Genomic DNA, 15034 nt, shown 5'->3' with positions numbered 1-15034 from the left:
AATTTCCTAGCCAAGCATAGTCTTATCTTGTACTATTTTTCAGTGCCAACAGAGGTTGCTTGAGATGAGATTATGGGCCATTTTTTGTTGTTTTCCTATACTTCCCTGTTATTAAGAAAGCTGGGGAGGCCAAGGTGAGTGGATCACCTGAGGTCAGGAGTTTGAGATCAACCTGGCCAACATGGTAAAACCCTGTCTCTACTAAAAAATACAAAAATTATCCAGGTGTGGTGGTGGGTGCCTGTAAACCCAGCTACTCAGGACGCTGAGGCAGGAGAACCATTTAAAACTAGTAGGCGGAGGTTGCAGTGAGCCGAGATCGTGCCACTGAACTCCAGCCTGGGCAACAAGAGCAAAAACTCCATCTCAAAAAAAACGAAAAACAAAAACCAAAAAAACACAGGGCTCGACTGGACCTGCTAATCATCTCAAACCACCAGGTTTAACTGTGACAGTTAATGTTTTCTGCGTTTCACAAAAACCAACATAGTCTGAACACATGAATGTATATCTGGGATTAATACTTGTTTTAAAATCATCACAAAACTCTTCACAAACTGATTGTCCTGTTATGCATGAGGCTTGTGTTCAATGCAATATTAACAAGCATAGAGCTGTTACCTAAATAATCAGGAGACAAGGCCTTTCCTCTTTCAGTGGAGCTTTTTCAAAGCACTTTCACATGTATTAACTCATTTAATTGGCACAACAAGCCTATGAGATGGGCCGCTTTACAGCTGAGAAAAGCAAGAAGCTGGAAAGGCCTCACAGCTGCAACTGTGAAAACTAGAACCAGAAAATCAGCAGCTCAATTGGCCCCATGTCATTGCCTTATAGATGGAATCCCTACCTTCAAATGTTCTGTTCCAAGTCTGCTGTATAATTTTCCCTCCATCCTTTTTGCTGTAACCAGCTCTGAGTACTTCATGTAGAGCCAAGACGTAGAGGAGGATGGCATCATGGAATCCTTCAACAAACATGTTAACCTGAAAAGAAAACCCCAGATGCGTGAGCCAAAACACCACATGACTGACTCATGTCAGGAATAAGATGAGCAATCCAAAGGGTTAACAAGTTAGACTTGAGGGCTGTTAGCCATGGCAGAGGTGGGCAGAAGGGGCACTAACAAGAATCATGCCATGACTTTCCTGGCATGGCTCAGAGGGGAAAGCCCTTCCCCAGTTGGGGAATTTGGAAGCCTATTACAGAAGTTAAGAAAACTGTACCTGTTAACCAGGTCAAGAATTTCAAGTGTGCCCACCTTTGCCAACGGTCCCTTTTGGACAAGTCCCCTCCTCCTTCCCCACATCTGCCTCTATCTCAAGCTTATGTGAGTTCAGCCTCCCCTTTGAGGTCTTCTCCATCTTCAACAGCCCCATGATCTCTTCATGCTCTGAATGTGGAGCATAACGAAAGAACAGTAGAGATCCATTCGTTTATATTTAACAACTGTTGATACCTACTAGAGTGCTGGTGCTATGAGTGCAAAGAAGAGTAGATGCTGTAACTTCTGCCTGTCTGCCTAGCATTTGTGTCCTCTCTCCCATTAGTAAAAATGTCTTAGTCTCTCTTTCCAATTTGTGTTTTGAGTACATCTAACCACTCCCTATCCCTACTCCCTGCCAAGCTCCAAGGACAGGAATGGAAAACAGGCTTGGACTGTTGGTATATCCCAGTTGAGCCCTGACTCAAGTAAGCTAGCCCTTGCCCTCAGGAAACTTAAAAGTTTCCTAAACATAGACACTGGTCATGTGGATTGGGGGAAGTCACTTCATCTATTTGAGCTTTGTTCTTTTCATCTATATATTGACCATGAGACTAATGCCTGCTTCAAGAGGTGGTTGCAAGAAGTCTGTTAAATAAAATGCTTGGTATTATCATGCCTGGCACATATCAAATTCCCAACTAACAGAAGCCAATGCTATCATGATATTTTATGGGCTTTAAAGTGTTGGAGTCTGTGCTGTGTTCAAGGTCTGTTCAGAATACAGTACAAATACCAAAATGGGAGTGGTCAGTCTGATGGGTTGGAGAAGGGCGGGAAAGAGAGGCTTAACAGCAGTGAAAAAAGTTGAACTGAGTTTTGAAGATGAGGAGATGTTTCTCAGGTGGGGGCAAAGACACAGAGTCAGGGCACATTCTGACAGCCTGGTGTATTTTGGGAAGTGCAAATGTTTTGCTAGGCTGGCAGCAAGAGAAACAGGGTCACACCAAGATGGAGAGGTAAGGAGGCTGGAGAGGTAAGGAGAGTCAGATCATCGAGAATCTGGAGACCACACTGAGGAACTTGGACTGTCTTCAGCAGGCATCTAATCACTTTAGTTCACCCCTTACCTACATTAAAAGCAACCTTTGATAAATTCTAATACCACATTTAAACCCATTATAACATTCATTGGATATGAATGAGCAGATTCTATCTTGAAACACCAAGAGGCTTACAAACAAACTCTGTACAAAAAGTACAAAAAGTCCAAGCCTTCTCATTTCAGAAGAAAATGTCAAAGACAAAATGCCAATGATGCAAAATGAACTGAGCATTCTGTAGATAACCACCTGGCATGGCTTAGTGGGGAAACCCCACTACCCGCCCCATCTCTAGAAGGAAATCTCGTGGGAAGACAGCTGCAACTGACCTTCTGCATCACCTGGTTCAGGTGCACAAACATTCACAAGATACAGCTCGGCAACTGGATCTACTTAACCTTATCCCACCCCTAGGATGGGAACTCCTGTTTGCATCCCAGAAGCAGATATTTCATGTTTGCCAAAAACTAGTGCTGAGAAGCAGTTTAGCCTAATGTTTAAATATCCTGGACCCCCTTTCCAGCTCTGCCACTTCCTAGTTGTGTTCTGGTTTCCTCATCTGGAAAATGAGAAAAATAACAGTACCTATCTCATGGGGATGCCGTTAGGTTTAAACAAATGAAAAAATGTAGAAGACTTCAAAGAGTGTCTGACAGAGTCAGCATTCACTGTTAGCTTTTGGTGTTGTGACGCTCTAGAGATGGAGAATTATTAACCTAGAGATCCCGCTTAGTTTCAAATTCTTAACAGCAGTATTCAATATATAAGTGATTTTCTTACAGTTATCATGTGTGTTATTGGCCCATTTTACACTCAGTGGGAGAGAAGGCTAGTGTTCATGTTGTTTGTGCCCCAGACAGTAGACAGTTCTCTTTGTTCCACAACACCAAGCTCTTAATTCCACCCTACTATGACAGGTGCAGTTCAAGTGGTCATCTGTTGACCCTCTGAAAGAGGTAGAGAGTGGGAAAGACTGATGATTTGCAGGAGTTTGGAATTAGCTGGCTGGACACACAGTCCAGTCTTGGCCCTGATGGGTTACTTAATCTCTCTAATCTTCCATTTCCTCATCTGTTAAGTGGGGGTTTAGTACCATCTCACCTCAGAGAGCTCTTCTGAGGATTGAATGAACCAGTGCACGTAAAACACCGCAAACAGTTCCATGGAAGCAACTGACAGATTCTGACTCTTACTCCTAGCTGTCAAGCCTAAGTGTCAGAGTGAGTGATTAGTTTCTCACGCAAAGAAAAATAATGTAGAAATAACATCTACAAGTCAAAGACAATTTTCTGCTCATTTGGCTATGCCAATTTGATTTTCCAAAGGAATATGAAATTTCCACTTAGGCCATGAAGTCATTATGGCTTGAGAAAGTCTTCATGCTGATGAATTTTAATAAGTGAACTTTAGCGGTATAATTTCATTCTCAGGCCACATTTTTTTAAAGTTTAAGGTCTATCTTCTCTTTGATAATTTTACAGAAGCCAGCCAGCTCCAGAGGAAAGTCAGAGAATCACAGAGTCATGGCCTGTGGGAGATGCCAGGTGCCCTCAGAAAGTTCTGATCAAATCCCCTTGTCACTTTGAAGACCCGAAGAGCATTGGTTGCTCTCCTCAGCCTTCCTGCATTCTTTCCTTGTTGTACAAAGGTTGTGCCCTGCAAGTTCCTTGTTGCTGCGGTTCCCAAGACACGCCTTGCTTAAATTGTGAAGCACCAGCCACCAGGCATCACCCATCCCCCTCTCATCCTCCTCCTTCCGTCGCCTCCTCGAAATCCTAACCCAGGACCACCATGTTGATGTTGATCACCCGAAGCACTGACTGTGCGCCCCATTACCATATCCTGTCTTGCCCTTCCCCTTCCTTCCTTCTTGACATGCCTTCTGAGTTGCCCCGCTACAATCCAGGATAGGAAGAAAGATTATGTGGTGGAGAACAATGAACTTGAGTTATATTGAACTTGAGTTACTTTTGTCCTCGCAGGTTTGATGGTGGAAAGAAATAGACAGGCCCTGAATACACACCCAGTTCTGAAAATGCATTCTAGCTTGATTTGCAAATGGATCGCAAAATATACATTCTTTCTTCTCAGGGTGGCTGAGTGTCTCCCTCTCCTGCCAAAATTATCAGAAGAGCTGCTGACCCCGCTGAGGTTTGCTGGCACCCGGCCCACTGCGGGGGAGGTTTCCTAACACCTACCTCACAGAACCTCAAGCCAGAAGCAAAGCCCCAGAGACCGGCTTTTCTCCAGAACATTCTCACATCTACACGTGATTTTTAGTGGGTGGAAAGCCCATTAGCACATTGTAGACACTGAAAATGAGACGTGCAAATTAAGAAAAAAATAAGGGAGAAAAAAAAACCCCCAAGTATGAAGTTGGCTTAGGAACACTTCCTATTGGCCCTCCAGGCTGAAAGGAACAAGGTCAGCTAATACGCCCCCTGCCTCTGGACAGAACAACCCTTGAACCTCAAAGTCCAAGTCCTGACCAACACAGGTCATGATGCTGTTAGCTATCACAGGTAAACAGCTGGGATTCCCCCACGGAGCAAACTGTTCTAGTAATTAGCATCCCTTATTGCCAGGAAATTTTCCTTACTATCATCAGCCATAAGCCTTAACTAAGTTCCTACATGCAGCCATTTCTTCTACTAGATGCTCAGAAAACGGGGAGAAGAGAACAATGCAGTTTCCAATCTCCACCAAAAAGCACCACTGCTACCTACAAACAGGTAGACAGCTCTGTGCATGCAAGTTGCTAAGTTGTGACACGGGCCTCGCTGAAAGCCATGCTCCAGGGTAATCATTATTGGTGCTGTTTATCAAATCAAGTGGCCTTCCAATGAGATGAAAAGCTTTCACCATGTTCCACTTATTCTTGCAAAAAGAAGATAGCATGACAAGAAGGCATAAACTCTCATTCCTTTCATTTCTATTTTCTCTCTTTCTTTCTCTTTTTTAAACAGAGTCTCACTTTGTCACCCAGGCTGGAGTACAGTGGTGCAATCTCAGCTCACTACAGCCTTGACCTACCCGGTTCAAGTGCTCCTCCTGCCTCAGCCCCACAAGTAGCTGGGATTACAGGTGTGCACCACCATGCCCGGTTAATTTTTGTATTTTTTGTAGACATGTGGTTTCACCATGTTGCCCAGGCTGGTCTCAAACTGGAGCTCAAGTGACTCGCCCACCTCGGCCTCCCAAAGTGCTAGGATTACAGGCATGAGCCACCGTGCCAGGCCCGTCATCTCCATTCTCTTGATTCTGTCCTCTGCAGCTGGCCAGGATGGAAGAACACTGTTTTTGCCCCGGCCTTCCTCTCTGATAGCACCTGCCAGCCACATTGATTTATTAGTGTTTTTTTAGATCCTCTATCATGGGGAGAGCTGAATAGAAATCAAGTTGTTGCTGCTGTTTATTTTCTAACTGATCATAAAGTGTTGCTGCTCATAGCCTGGCTCCCAACCATGGCAGCGAGCCACGTCGCTCTCACTTCTCTCTGGAGACGCAAATTCATAGTCAGATGAATTCCTCAATGCCTGCATTCCAAACAAGTCAGCATAGAACGCTGCAGGCCTCAGCTGTTCTGTAAAGTGAGAGTGGTCTAGCTCTTGGGGTTGCTGGATATCTGAGAAAGGCTGTCAAGCTCTCAGACAGAGGCTGCTGGAAGAAAGTGACCGAGTTCAATGCTTAGCTAGGCTGTCCTGGAGCTTTGCCTTTGGTATTCACGGGAACTCAAGCATAGCACACAGTAGTTCTACCTTCCCTACCACAGACTGGTGGTTCCCAGTGCAAAGAAGGGAAACTGAGGGTGCCAGGCAGCATTTCTCAAGAATCACTTGCAAAAGACATGCCATCTAATCACCCATTTTGGTTGAAGGGGAGATGGGGGAAAGGGAAATTTGGATGGGAAGTAGGTCAGAGAGGAGATGGGTCCATCACAGGTTTGTCCCTCATCATAGTGAACAATGGCCAGACCACCTTCTCTGGCCTGAGATGAAACTGGTCCAGTTTCATTCTGGAGGTGGTAGATAGCAGAAGGAAGTGGTCTGGGAACGCTGTGTGCATAGCACGAAGGTTAAAGAACATTCCGCATTTGATGAACACTTTACAAATACAATACAGTACCTAGACTTTAAAAATAGAGTATCTATTTTTGTTCAATTTCCTTTTCAATCATGAAATTAAGTGTACAATTTAGGGTCACAGCAGCAACTGCCATAAACCGAGTAGCCTCACAACCTCCTCAGCACCAAACAGAGGGAGGTCTCTTTCTTACTGACAGAGATCCCCATGTCTGTTCTGTAGAGGGACTGCCTTCATGGAATTCTCACATGGTCACTTGACGATGTATTTTAGCCTTGAGGAAAGTGAAGCTGAAAATCTGCACCCTTATCCCAGTGGAACTCTGGGAAAATGCAAAGGGCAGGTGGCTGACAGTCAGGAAACACCACAGGGAGAGAGCCGGGGTCTTCCTCTGCAACTCTGTGCATAGCGGAAGCGTCGCTGAACCCTCTGGCATACTTCTTGCTCCACAGACCGAAGTTAGAACTTATTTAGGGTGGGGTCTGACTTAAGTTTCCCAAATAACTGTCCCTATCATGGGCTCAGTTCTGCACTGGTAGCAATGCCCTGGGCTGGCAAATTAACTTGGACCTTCCTGAGGTGGGGCTGCCTGCAGACTGTTTTCCCTCTCATCGCCTAGAACAGACTGGATCATTAAACAAAAGCAATCTTAGGAAGATCATTAGGTAGAGTTAGAGCCCTCATTCACCTCCCACAATGACAGGGACAGCAGAGGGTCACAGAGCTGAATCCAGAGGCATGAGCACACCTCAGCAAGGAACGCTGGTCCTGTTCGTGGGAAGCAACGAGGACATCTCCGTGGGCATCGATTTTTGGAATTGGTGGGTATGGAGCACAAGTACGTGAGAATGACTTTTGAAAATTCTCCCAAGGCTCACACAGGGAAGATGGTCATCTGATATATTTGCCCTTTGGATGTGTCACACATGCGTCATATACAGATGCTTCTCATCCCATCACCCTCTTGAAGGCTTAGTTGAGAAATGCACACACATAATGACATAATCGTTCCTGGCCTTCAGATGAGCAAGTGAGTGATGTCTGCCCTAGGCCCTGACGATTCACCAGTGCCAACCAGACATGCTTCTGGAAGGCTGGTGACCCAATCCCCATAAGACTGCTCGGGACACATGCAGGCCTCTCTTCCCAGAGGTCTGTGTCCTATCAAGGCACGAAGTTGAGGTGGGCAAAGGCATAAACCAAAACCCAACAGGAGAAGGGCAGGAACAGGAGCAGGAGCAGGCATCCCACTCACCCTGCAACTGTGCCAGGCAGCAATACAGACAGGAAGAGGGGTGACCAGGTCAAAGGGAGGTGGAGACAGGGAAAGAGGAGGGGTACAATTTCTGGCTTTATTACTTCTGATAGGCCAAAATCAGAAGGAGCATATAATTCTAATTTCTCTGACTTCACGATACCCTCTTAAACTGGTCCTGAGAACTTCAGACAGCTTCCCTTGAACTTTTTGAGTCACCTAGAGATGTGTTTACAAAGAATAAATGGACAAAAATACAGGCTTTTATACAGGTGGCTTTTTTTTTTTTAATTTCTGTTTTATACCCTAAAATGAAACTTCCCTGTTTTTATTTAAGCAATTTCAAGGTGTGGTGAGGACTAAGCTAAGATCCAGAACCCCAACTCCAACAGTTTAATTTTGTCCAATTCTTAATTCAGAGTTTCCCAAGCTGTATTCCACAGAACAGTAGCATTCCTTGAAATGTTAATGAATGGTTCTAGAAATAGCAGTATTTTGGTTAAGCAGATTTACAAAATACTAAATTAAACAAAGTCAAGCAGTTCTCTTCACTGCTGGGCAATAATTATAATAGCCAACTTTTATTGAACACCTACTATATGCTAGGAGTTATGTAAACATAGCTTGAGTTCTGTTGCACCTTACAAAACATTCATAGATGGGGAGTCTGACTAACATCCTAACAGGAAAAAGAGATCTTGGTGAGTGGATGGGGTCAAAACTCAAGAAAACGTTGAGTGGGCAAGTTTTTAAGAGTCTAAAGCTGGCTTGCCCAGTTATAACATTTATCCTATTGACACATTTGTTAAGCCAGCAAATATGAGAAAACAGTTTTGTGCTCCAGTTTGTGTTTTTAATTGGCCAATACTTGGGTGGCTCTACAAGTGAGCATGTACACTGAGAGAGACAAATGACACAAGACTAAAACTGACAATGTCCTTCAGTTGCTGTGACTGAGTTGACCTCCAACCCATCATCAGGGTGAGGGAGGGACAGAACCTGCACCTGGAGAGGGAATGACATGGCAGAAGATGGAAGAGAAAGGGCAAAACAGGACATGAGACAACAAACTAATTGTCCCTCATCTCAACCTAGTCTTTAAACAAGCAGCTAACAACAGCTTGACTCAAGAATCGGGTCAAGTGAATCAGGATTTCTGCTAAGTCGTGAACTCACCAAAGATGCCTCTAAATAAGCCAGACATGGAGGATGAATGTCCTACCTCACACAGCAGCTAAACACATGAGTAACTCCACCAGGTAATAAAAGATCTACTGATTAAATGTTTTCCAACTAGCACTCACTATGAAATACGATGACTTTGGTTTTGAAAGTTTTTTTTTTTTAATTGTACTTTAAGTTCTAGGGTACATGTGCACAACGTGCAGGTTTGTTACATATGTATACATGTGCCATGTTGGTGTGCTGCACCCATCAACTTGTCAGCACCCATCAACTCGTCATTTATATCAGATATAACTCCCAGTGCCATCCCTCCCACATCCCCCTCCCCACAATAGGCCCCAGTGTGTGATGTTCCCCTTCCCATGTCCAAGTGATCTCATTGTTCAATTCCCACCTGTGAGTGAGAACATGCGGTGTTTGGTTTTCTGTTCTTGCGATGGTTTGCTGAGAATGATGGTTTCCAGCTGCATCCATGTCCCTACAAAGGACATGAACTCATCCTTTTTTATGGCTGCATAGTATTCCATAGTGTATATGTGCCACATTTTCTTAATCCAGTCTGTCACTGATGGACATTTGGGTTGATTCCAAGTCTTTGCTATTGTGAATAGTGCCACAATAAACATACGTGTGCATGTGTCTTTATAGCAGCATGATTTATAATCCTTTGGGTATATACCCAGTAATGGGATGGCTGGGTCGTATGGTACTTCTAGTTCTAGATCCTTGAGAAATCGCCATACTGTTTTCCACAATGGTTGAACTAGTTTACAATCCCACCAACAGTGTAAAAGTGTTCCTATTTCTCCACATCCTCTCCAGCACCTGTTGTTTCCTGACTTTTTAATGATCATCATTCTAACTGGTGTGAGATGGTAACTCATTGTGGTTTTGATTTACATTTCTCTGATGGCCAGTGATGACGAGCATTTTTTCATGTGTCTGTTGGCTGTATGAATATCTTCTTTTGAGAAGTATCTGTTCATATCCTTTGCCCACTTTTTGATGGGGTTGTTTGTTTTTTTCTTATAAATTAAGTTCTTTATTCTGGAGTGATAATTATAATAATAGCCTTGATAAGTTACAATAATAATAATAAATGTAGCAAAACTTCATTTATCTCATTAGGGGAAAAAAAAGATGTTTCAAATAAGCAAATTTTCCAGGTTCCTTAATATCATTTCTCTAAGTATCAAAACTTTTTATGTAATCTAAAGACCTTTGGTTGGAAATGCTCCTAAAATGAACCACAGACATTGCTGCCTTGGTAACAGAAATATGCTGACTGTGATATGTAAGGCTACGATCATGAACGGTCCAGTCGCCTCCATCACTACTGAGGTGGGGATTGTGCTATCTACACAATGCTGACACCAGACTTGTGTTTTTCAGATATTATTTCTTCGTCCGCACTGGTGGAACATGAGCTGACGACCCTCACTCCTTCCTGCCATGCTTTCTCCCCTTGGCTGCTGGTCCCCTTCCTGCTGGGGACCTCTAGGGATCTCAACAGCTCACAAATCCAGTCTAAATGCTTCAGGAGGGTAAGGAACACTGTCCATTGCTAGCCACCCCCCAGATGAACTCTGTGCCCTACTTCTTACAAAACCACTTGGATTCTCTGAGCATGCCTTGAGATACTTCACACCTTAGCTCTGGGGCTGGGACTGTCCTCCCCGAGGGACATGTGTCACCTAAGACAAAATTCTACTCAACTTTGCTGGCTATTCTCAGGTTACCCCTCCAGTCCACTTCCCACCCTTCTCCAGCCATCTCTGTGCCCTGGGAAGCCGACATATACCCACAGCACCAATGGGCACCCCCCACCCTTCCTCTGGCTTCTGGTTGTATTAGCAGGAGGTGAGAGGGCAGAGGAGATAAAGGTGGGATGCCAGGGGCTGCTCTCCCAGACCAGACGCCACAGGCAGTTCTCCGCAACCGCCACAGGCCCTGCAGTTCTGGTAACTTTTCCTCCTCTTGCTCCTTCTGGTCTAGGGGTGGTCACAGCTTCCCACCATGCTCATAGGCCCTGGGGTTCTTAACCGTCCTTTGCAGGTTTTCCTAAACATAGCTTTGAAAATAGTGCCTTTACTTATAAGTTCCACTTGATTTCCTTTCAATGTGTCGAATGTATCCTCCAAAGACTCCTACAGACAGAGATCAACCTTATGTGAGCCAGCAAAGTTCTTCTCACTGAAGTCTTCTCTGAACCATCCAATTCCTCCTTCCTTCCATAACTGCACTCAGTGAAAGTTTGTTATTATTTCACTCACCAGCCCATTTTGCACTTTTGCACATCTGCGTACCCTGATACTGCACAAGCTCCTTGATGCACAAGCGAAACCTCCAGTGTCTTTGTTACCCTGGGACCTAGCCCTGCGTCAAATACAGAAACTGCACTCACTGGAGTTAATGCTGCTGTCACCAGTCACTTCCTGCCACTGACATTGTGCCTGCCCGTAGCATGCCATCATCCCCACTCTCACTCACTCCCACTAATGTTCTATAAGCCAGGGGGAGAAATCACAAGGCTTGTTATAGCTGTACTTAAAATCAGGGTAAATAGGTTCTGAGTGAGGATTTGAAAGACTCCCCTGTGATAAAATTAATTGATTATAAATCTACTTTAGCTGCTCAGAGGCCTTTGTCACATACTTCTTTTCTCTTGACTGTGTCCTGAATACCTGAGATTACTATAAAACTGGCTCAGCAGCTGCTGCCAAGGGGAAGATTTCCAGGCTTTAACACCAAGATAAGGACAGTCATGCTATCACTATTAGTAATTGCGGTATTTGCCATCACTTTTCATGCACCAACCTAATAACAATATGCTTCTCAGCCAGTGAATGAGTAAATTCATTTTTTAAGAAAGCTTTTCTATCAAGTTTGCTATTAAAGAAAAAAAAGCTAAACTAAATATTATCTCCATCATCAGAAACTCGATTCCCTACATTTGGGTAAAATTAAGGAATCATTGGCAACTTTTTGGTGTGATTAGTAGAAATATTGTTATGTTTTTAAAAAGAGTGTTCCAGTACTGGTGGCATAGTTTGTATCAGATTAACTCTCTCCAAAAATAATTCTATATCCTGGACAAAAATTTTTTTTTTTTTTTTGAGATGGAGCCTCACTCTTGTCACCCAGGCTGGAGTGCAGTGGTGTGATCTTGGCTCACTGCAACCTCCGCCTCCTGGGTTCAAGCAATTCTGCTGCCTCAGCCTCCTGGGTAGCTGGGACTATAGGCGCCCACCACCACACCCAGTTAATTTTTGTATTTTTGGTAGAGATGGGGTTTCACGATGTTGGCCAGGCTGATCTCGAACTTCTGACCTCAGGTGATTCACCCACCTCGGCCTCCCAAAGTGCTGGGATTATAGACAGGAGCCACCGCACCCAGCCAAATTCTTTTTTGAAGAACTACTTGAAAGCACTAGAAATTGACCAAATGCAGAGAGTAGCTAGCAGAGACTTGACCCTAAAAAGAAGAGACAACACTATTTGGAAACTAAATTGACAGGGCTTTTCCCTTGAGGGTACCCCCTGGTCCCAGAAGCAGGGGGCAGGTGGCACTCAAGCAGAAGGTCACAAGCTTCTTGGCTTTAAAGATCAGAAGAGATAGGTGAGAGCTGGTATCAAGGGGTAATTCCTGGGAAGAACAGAGCCACAGAGAAAGGAGCACCCAAGTCTTTTCATAAACTTCTGTAGTCCCTGGTTAATTCCTAAACTGCACATGCACAAGGGAGACATCAGGAGTCCAGTAGAAAGAGGGTAGGCTGAGAAGTTGAGGAACATCTGAACTGCTGCCCTCTGCACAGAAGAGAGTTTGGAGTTTGAACTCCATCAAGCTAGAGGAAATTGGGGAATGCCTCAGACTTTCCACTAAAACTCCACAAAAGGACTACACGTTATGAGTCAAGACTATGTCCAAAGACTAACAATTCATCCTAAGACTAAAAGCAAAACCAAAACAGAGTAACCCTAAGAAAGAACAAAACCGATACAGCTGAGGGGGCGGAGCAAGATGGCCGAATAGGAGCAGCTCCAGTCTCCAACTCCTAGCGCGAGCGACACAGAAGACTGGTGATTTCTGCATTTTCAACTGAGGTACTGGGTTCATCTCACTGGGGAGTGCCGGACGATCGGTGCTGGTCAGCTGCTGCAGCCCGACCAGCGAGAGCTGAAGCAGGGCGAGGCATTGCCTCACCTGGGAAGCGCAAGGGGGAAGGGAGTCCCTTTTCCTAGCCAGGGGAACTGAGACACACAACACCTGGAAAATCGGGTAACTGCCACCCCAATACTGCGCTTTAAGCAAACAGGCACACCAGGAGATCATATCCCACACCTGGCCGGGAGGGTCCCACACCCACGGAGCCTCCCTCATTGCTAGCACAGCAGTCTGTGATCTACCGGCAAGGCAGCAGCGAGGCTGGGGGAGGGGCGCCCGCCATTGCTGAGGCTTAAGTAGGTAAACAAAGCTGCTGGGAAGCTCGAACTGGATGGAGCTCACAGCAGCTCAAGGAAACCTGCCTGTCTCTGTAGACTCCACCTCTGGGGACAGGGCACAGTAAACTAAACAAACGCAGCAGACACTTCTGCAGACGCAAACGACTCTGTCTGACAGCTTTGAAGAGAGCAGTGGATCTCCCAACACGGAGGTTGAGATCTGAAAAGGGACAGACTCCCTGCTCAAGTGGGTCCCTGACCCCTGAGTAGCCTAACTGGGAGACATCCCCCACTAGGGGCAGTCTGACACCCCAACCTCACAGAGAGGAGTACACCCCTGAGAGGAAGCTTCCAAAGCAAGAATCAGACAGGTACACTCGCTGTTCAGAAATATTCTATCTTCTGCAGCCTCTGCTGCTGATACCCAGGCAAACAGGGTCTGGAGTGGACCTCAAGCAATCTCCAACAGACCTACAGCTGAGGGTCCTGACTGTTAGAAGGAAAACTATCAAACAGGAAGGACACCTACACCAAAACCCCATCAGTACATCACCATCATCAAAGACCAGAGGCAGATAAAACCACAAAGATGGGGAAAAAGCAGGGCAGAAAAGCTGGAAATTCAAAAAATAAGAGCGCATCTCCCCCGGCAAAGGAGCACAGCTCATCGCCAGCAACGGATCAAAGCTGGACGGAGAATGACTTTGACGAGATGAGAGAAGAAGGCTTCAGTCCATCAAATTTCTCAGAGCTAAAGGAGGAATTACGTACCCAGCGCAAAGAAACTAAAAATCTTGAAAAAAAAGTGGAAGAATTGATGGCTAGAGTAATTAATGCAGAGAAGGTCCTAAACGAAATGAAAGAGATGAAAACCATGACACGAGAAATACGTGACAAATGCACAAGCTTCAGTAACCGACTCGATCAACTGGAAGAAAGAGTATCAGCGATTGAGGATCAAATGAATGAAATGAAGCGAGAAGAGAAACCAAAAGAAAAAAGAAGAAAAAGAAATGAACAAAGCCTGCAAGAAGTATGGGATTATGTAAAAAGACCAAATCTACGTCTGATTGGGGTGCCTGAAAGTGAGGGGGAAAATGGAACCAAGTTGGAAAACACTCTTCAGGACATCATCCAGGAGAACTTCCCCAACCTAGTAGGCCAGGCCAACATTCAAATCCAGGAAATACAGAGAACGCCACAAAGATACTCCTCGAGAAGAGCAACTCCAAGACACATAATTGCCAGATTCACCAAAGTTGAAATGAAGGAAAAAATCTTAAGGGCAGCCAGAGAGAAAGGTCGGGTTACCCACAAACGGAAGCCCATCACACTAACAGCAGATCTCTCAGCAGAAACTCTACAAGCCAGAAGAGAGTGGGGGCCAATATTCAACATTCTTAAAGAAAAGAATTTTAAACCCAGAATTTCATATCCAGCCAAACTAAGTTTCATAAGTGAAGGAGAAATAAAATCCTTTACAGATAAGCAAATGCTTAGAGATTTTGTCACCACTAGGCCTGCCTTACAAGAGACCCTGAAGGAAGCACTAAACATGGAAAGGAACAACCGGTACCAGCCATTGCAAAAACATGCCAAAATGTAAAGACCATCGAGGCTAGGAAGAAACTGCAACTAACGAGCAAAATAACCAGTTAATATCATAATGGCAGGATCAAGTTCACACATAACAATATTAACCTTAAATGTAAATGGACTAAATGCTCCAATTAAAAGACACAGACTGGCCAACTGGATAAA

At 44.7% G+C, this 15034-nt stretch overlaps 1 protein-coding gene across 6 annotated transcripts in view; it reads right to left on the bottom strand.

Moving 5' to 3' along the window:
- The window catches only part of NPR3 (natriuretic peptide receptor 3), a 92813-nt gene that overhangs the window by 16096 nt on the left and 61683 nt on the right, over positions 1 to 15034 (bottom strand). For all 6 annotated transcript variants that reach the window (XM_045393579.3, XM_005556658.5, XM_065546140.2 and 3 more), the window contains exon 4: positions 851 to 986. In XM_045393579.3, the coding sequence (XP_045249514.1) occupies positions 851 to 986 (136 nt within the window). The remainder of the gene's footprint in view (positions 1 to 850; positions 987 to 15034) is intronic.

The sequence above is a fragment of the Macaca fascicularis genome, chromosome 6 (assembly GCF_037993035.2).
Source record: "Macaca fascicularis isolate 582-1 chromosome 6, T2T-MFA8v1.1".
Classification (NCBI taxonomy): domain Eukaryota; kingdom Metazoa; phylum Chordata; class Mammalia; order Primates; family Cercopithecidae; genus Macaca; species Macaca fascicularis.
This window is presented reverse-complemented; position numbering and strand designations above follow the sequence as displayed.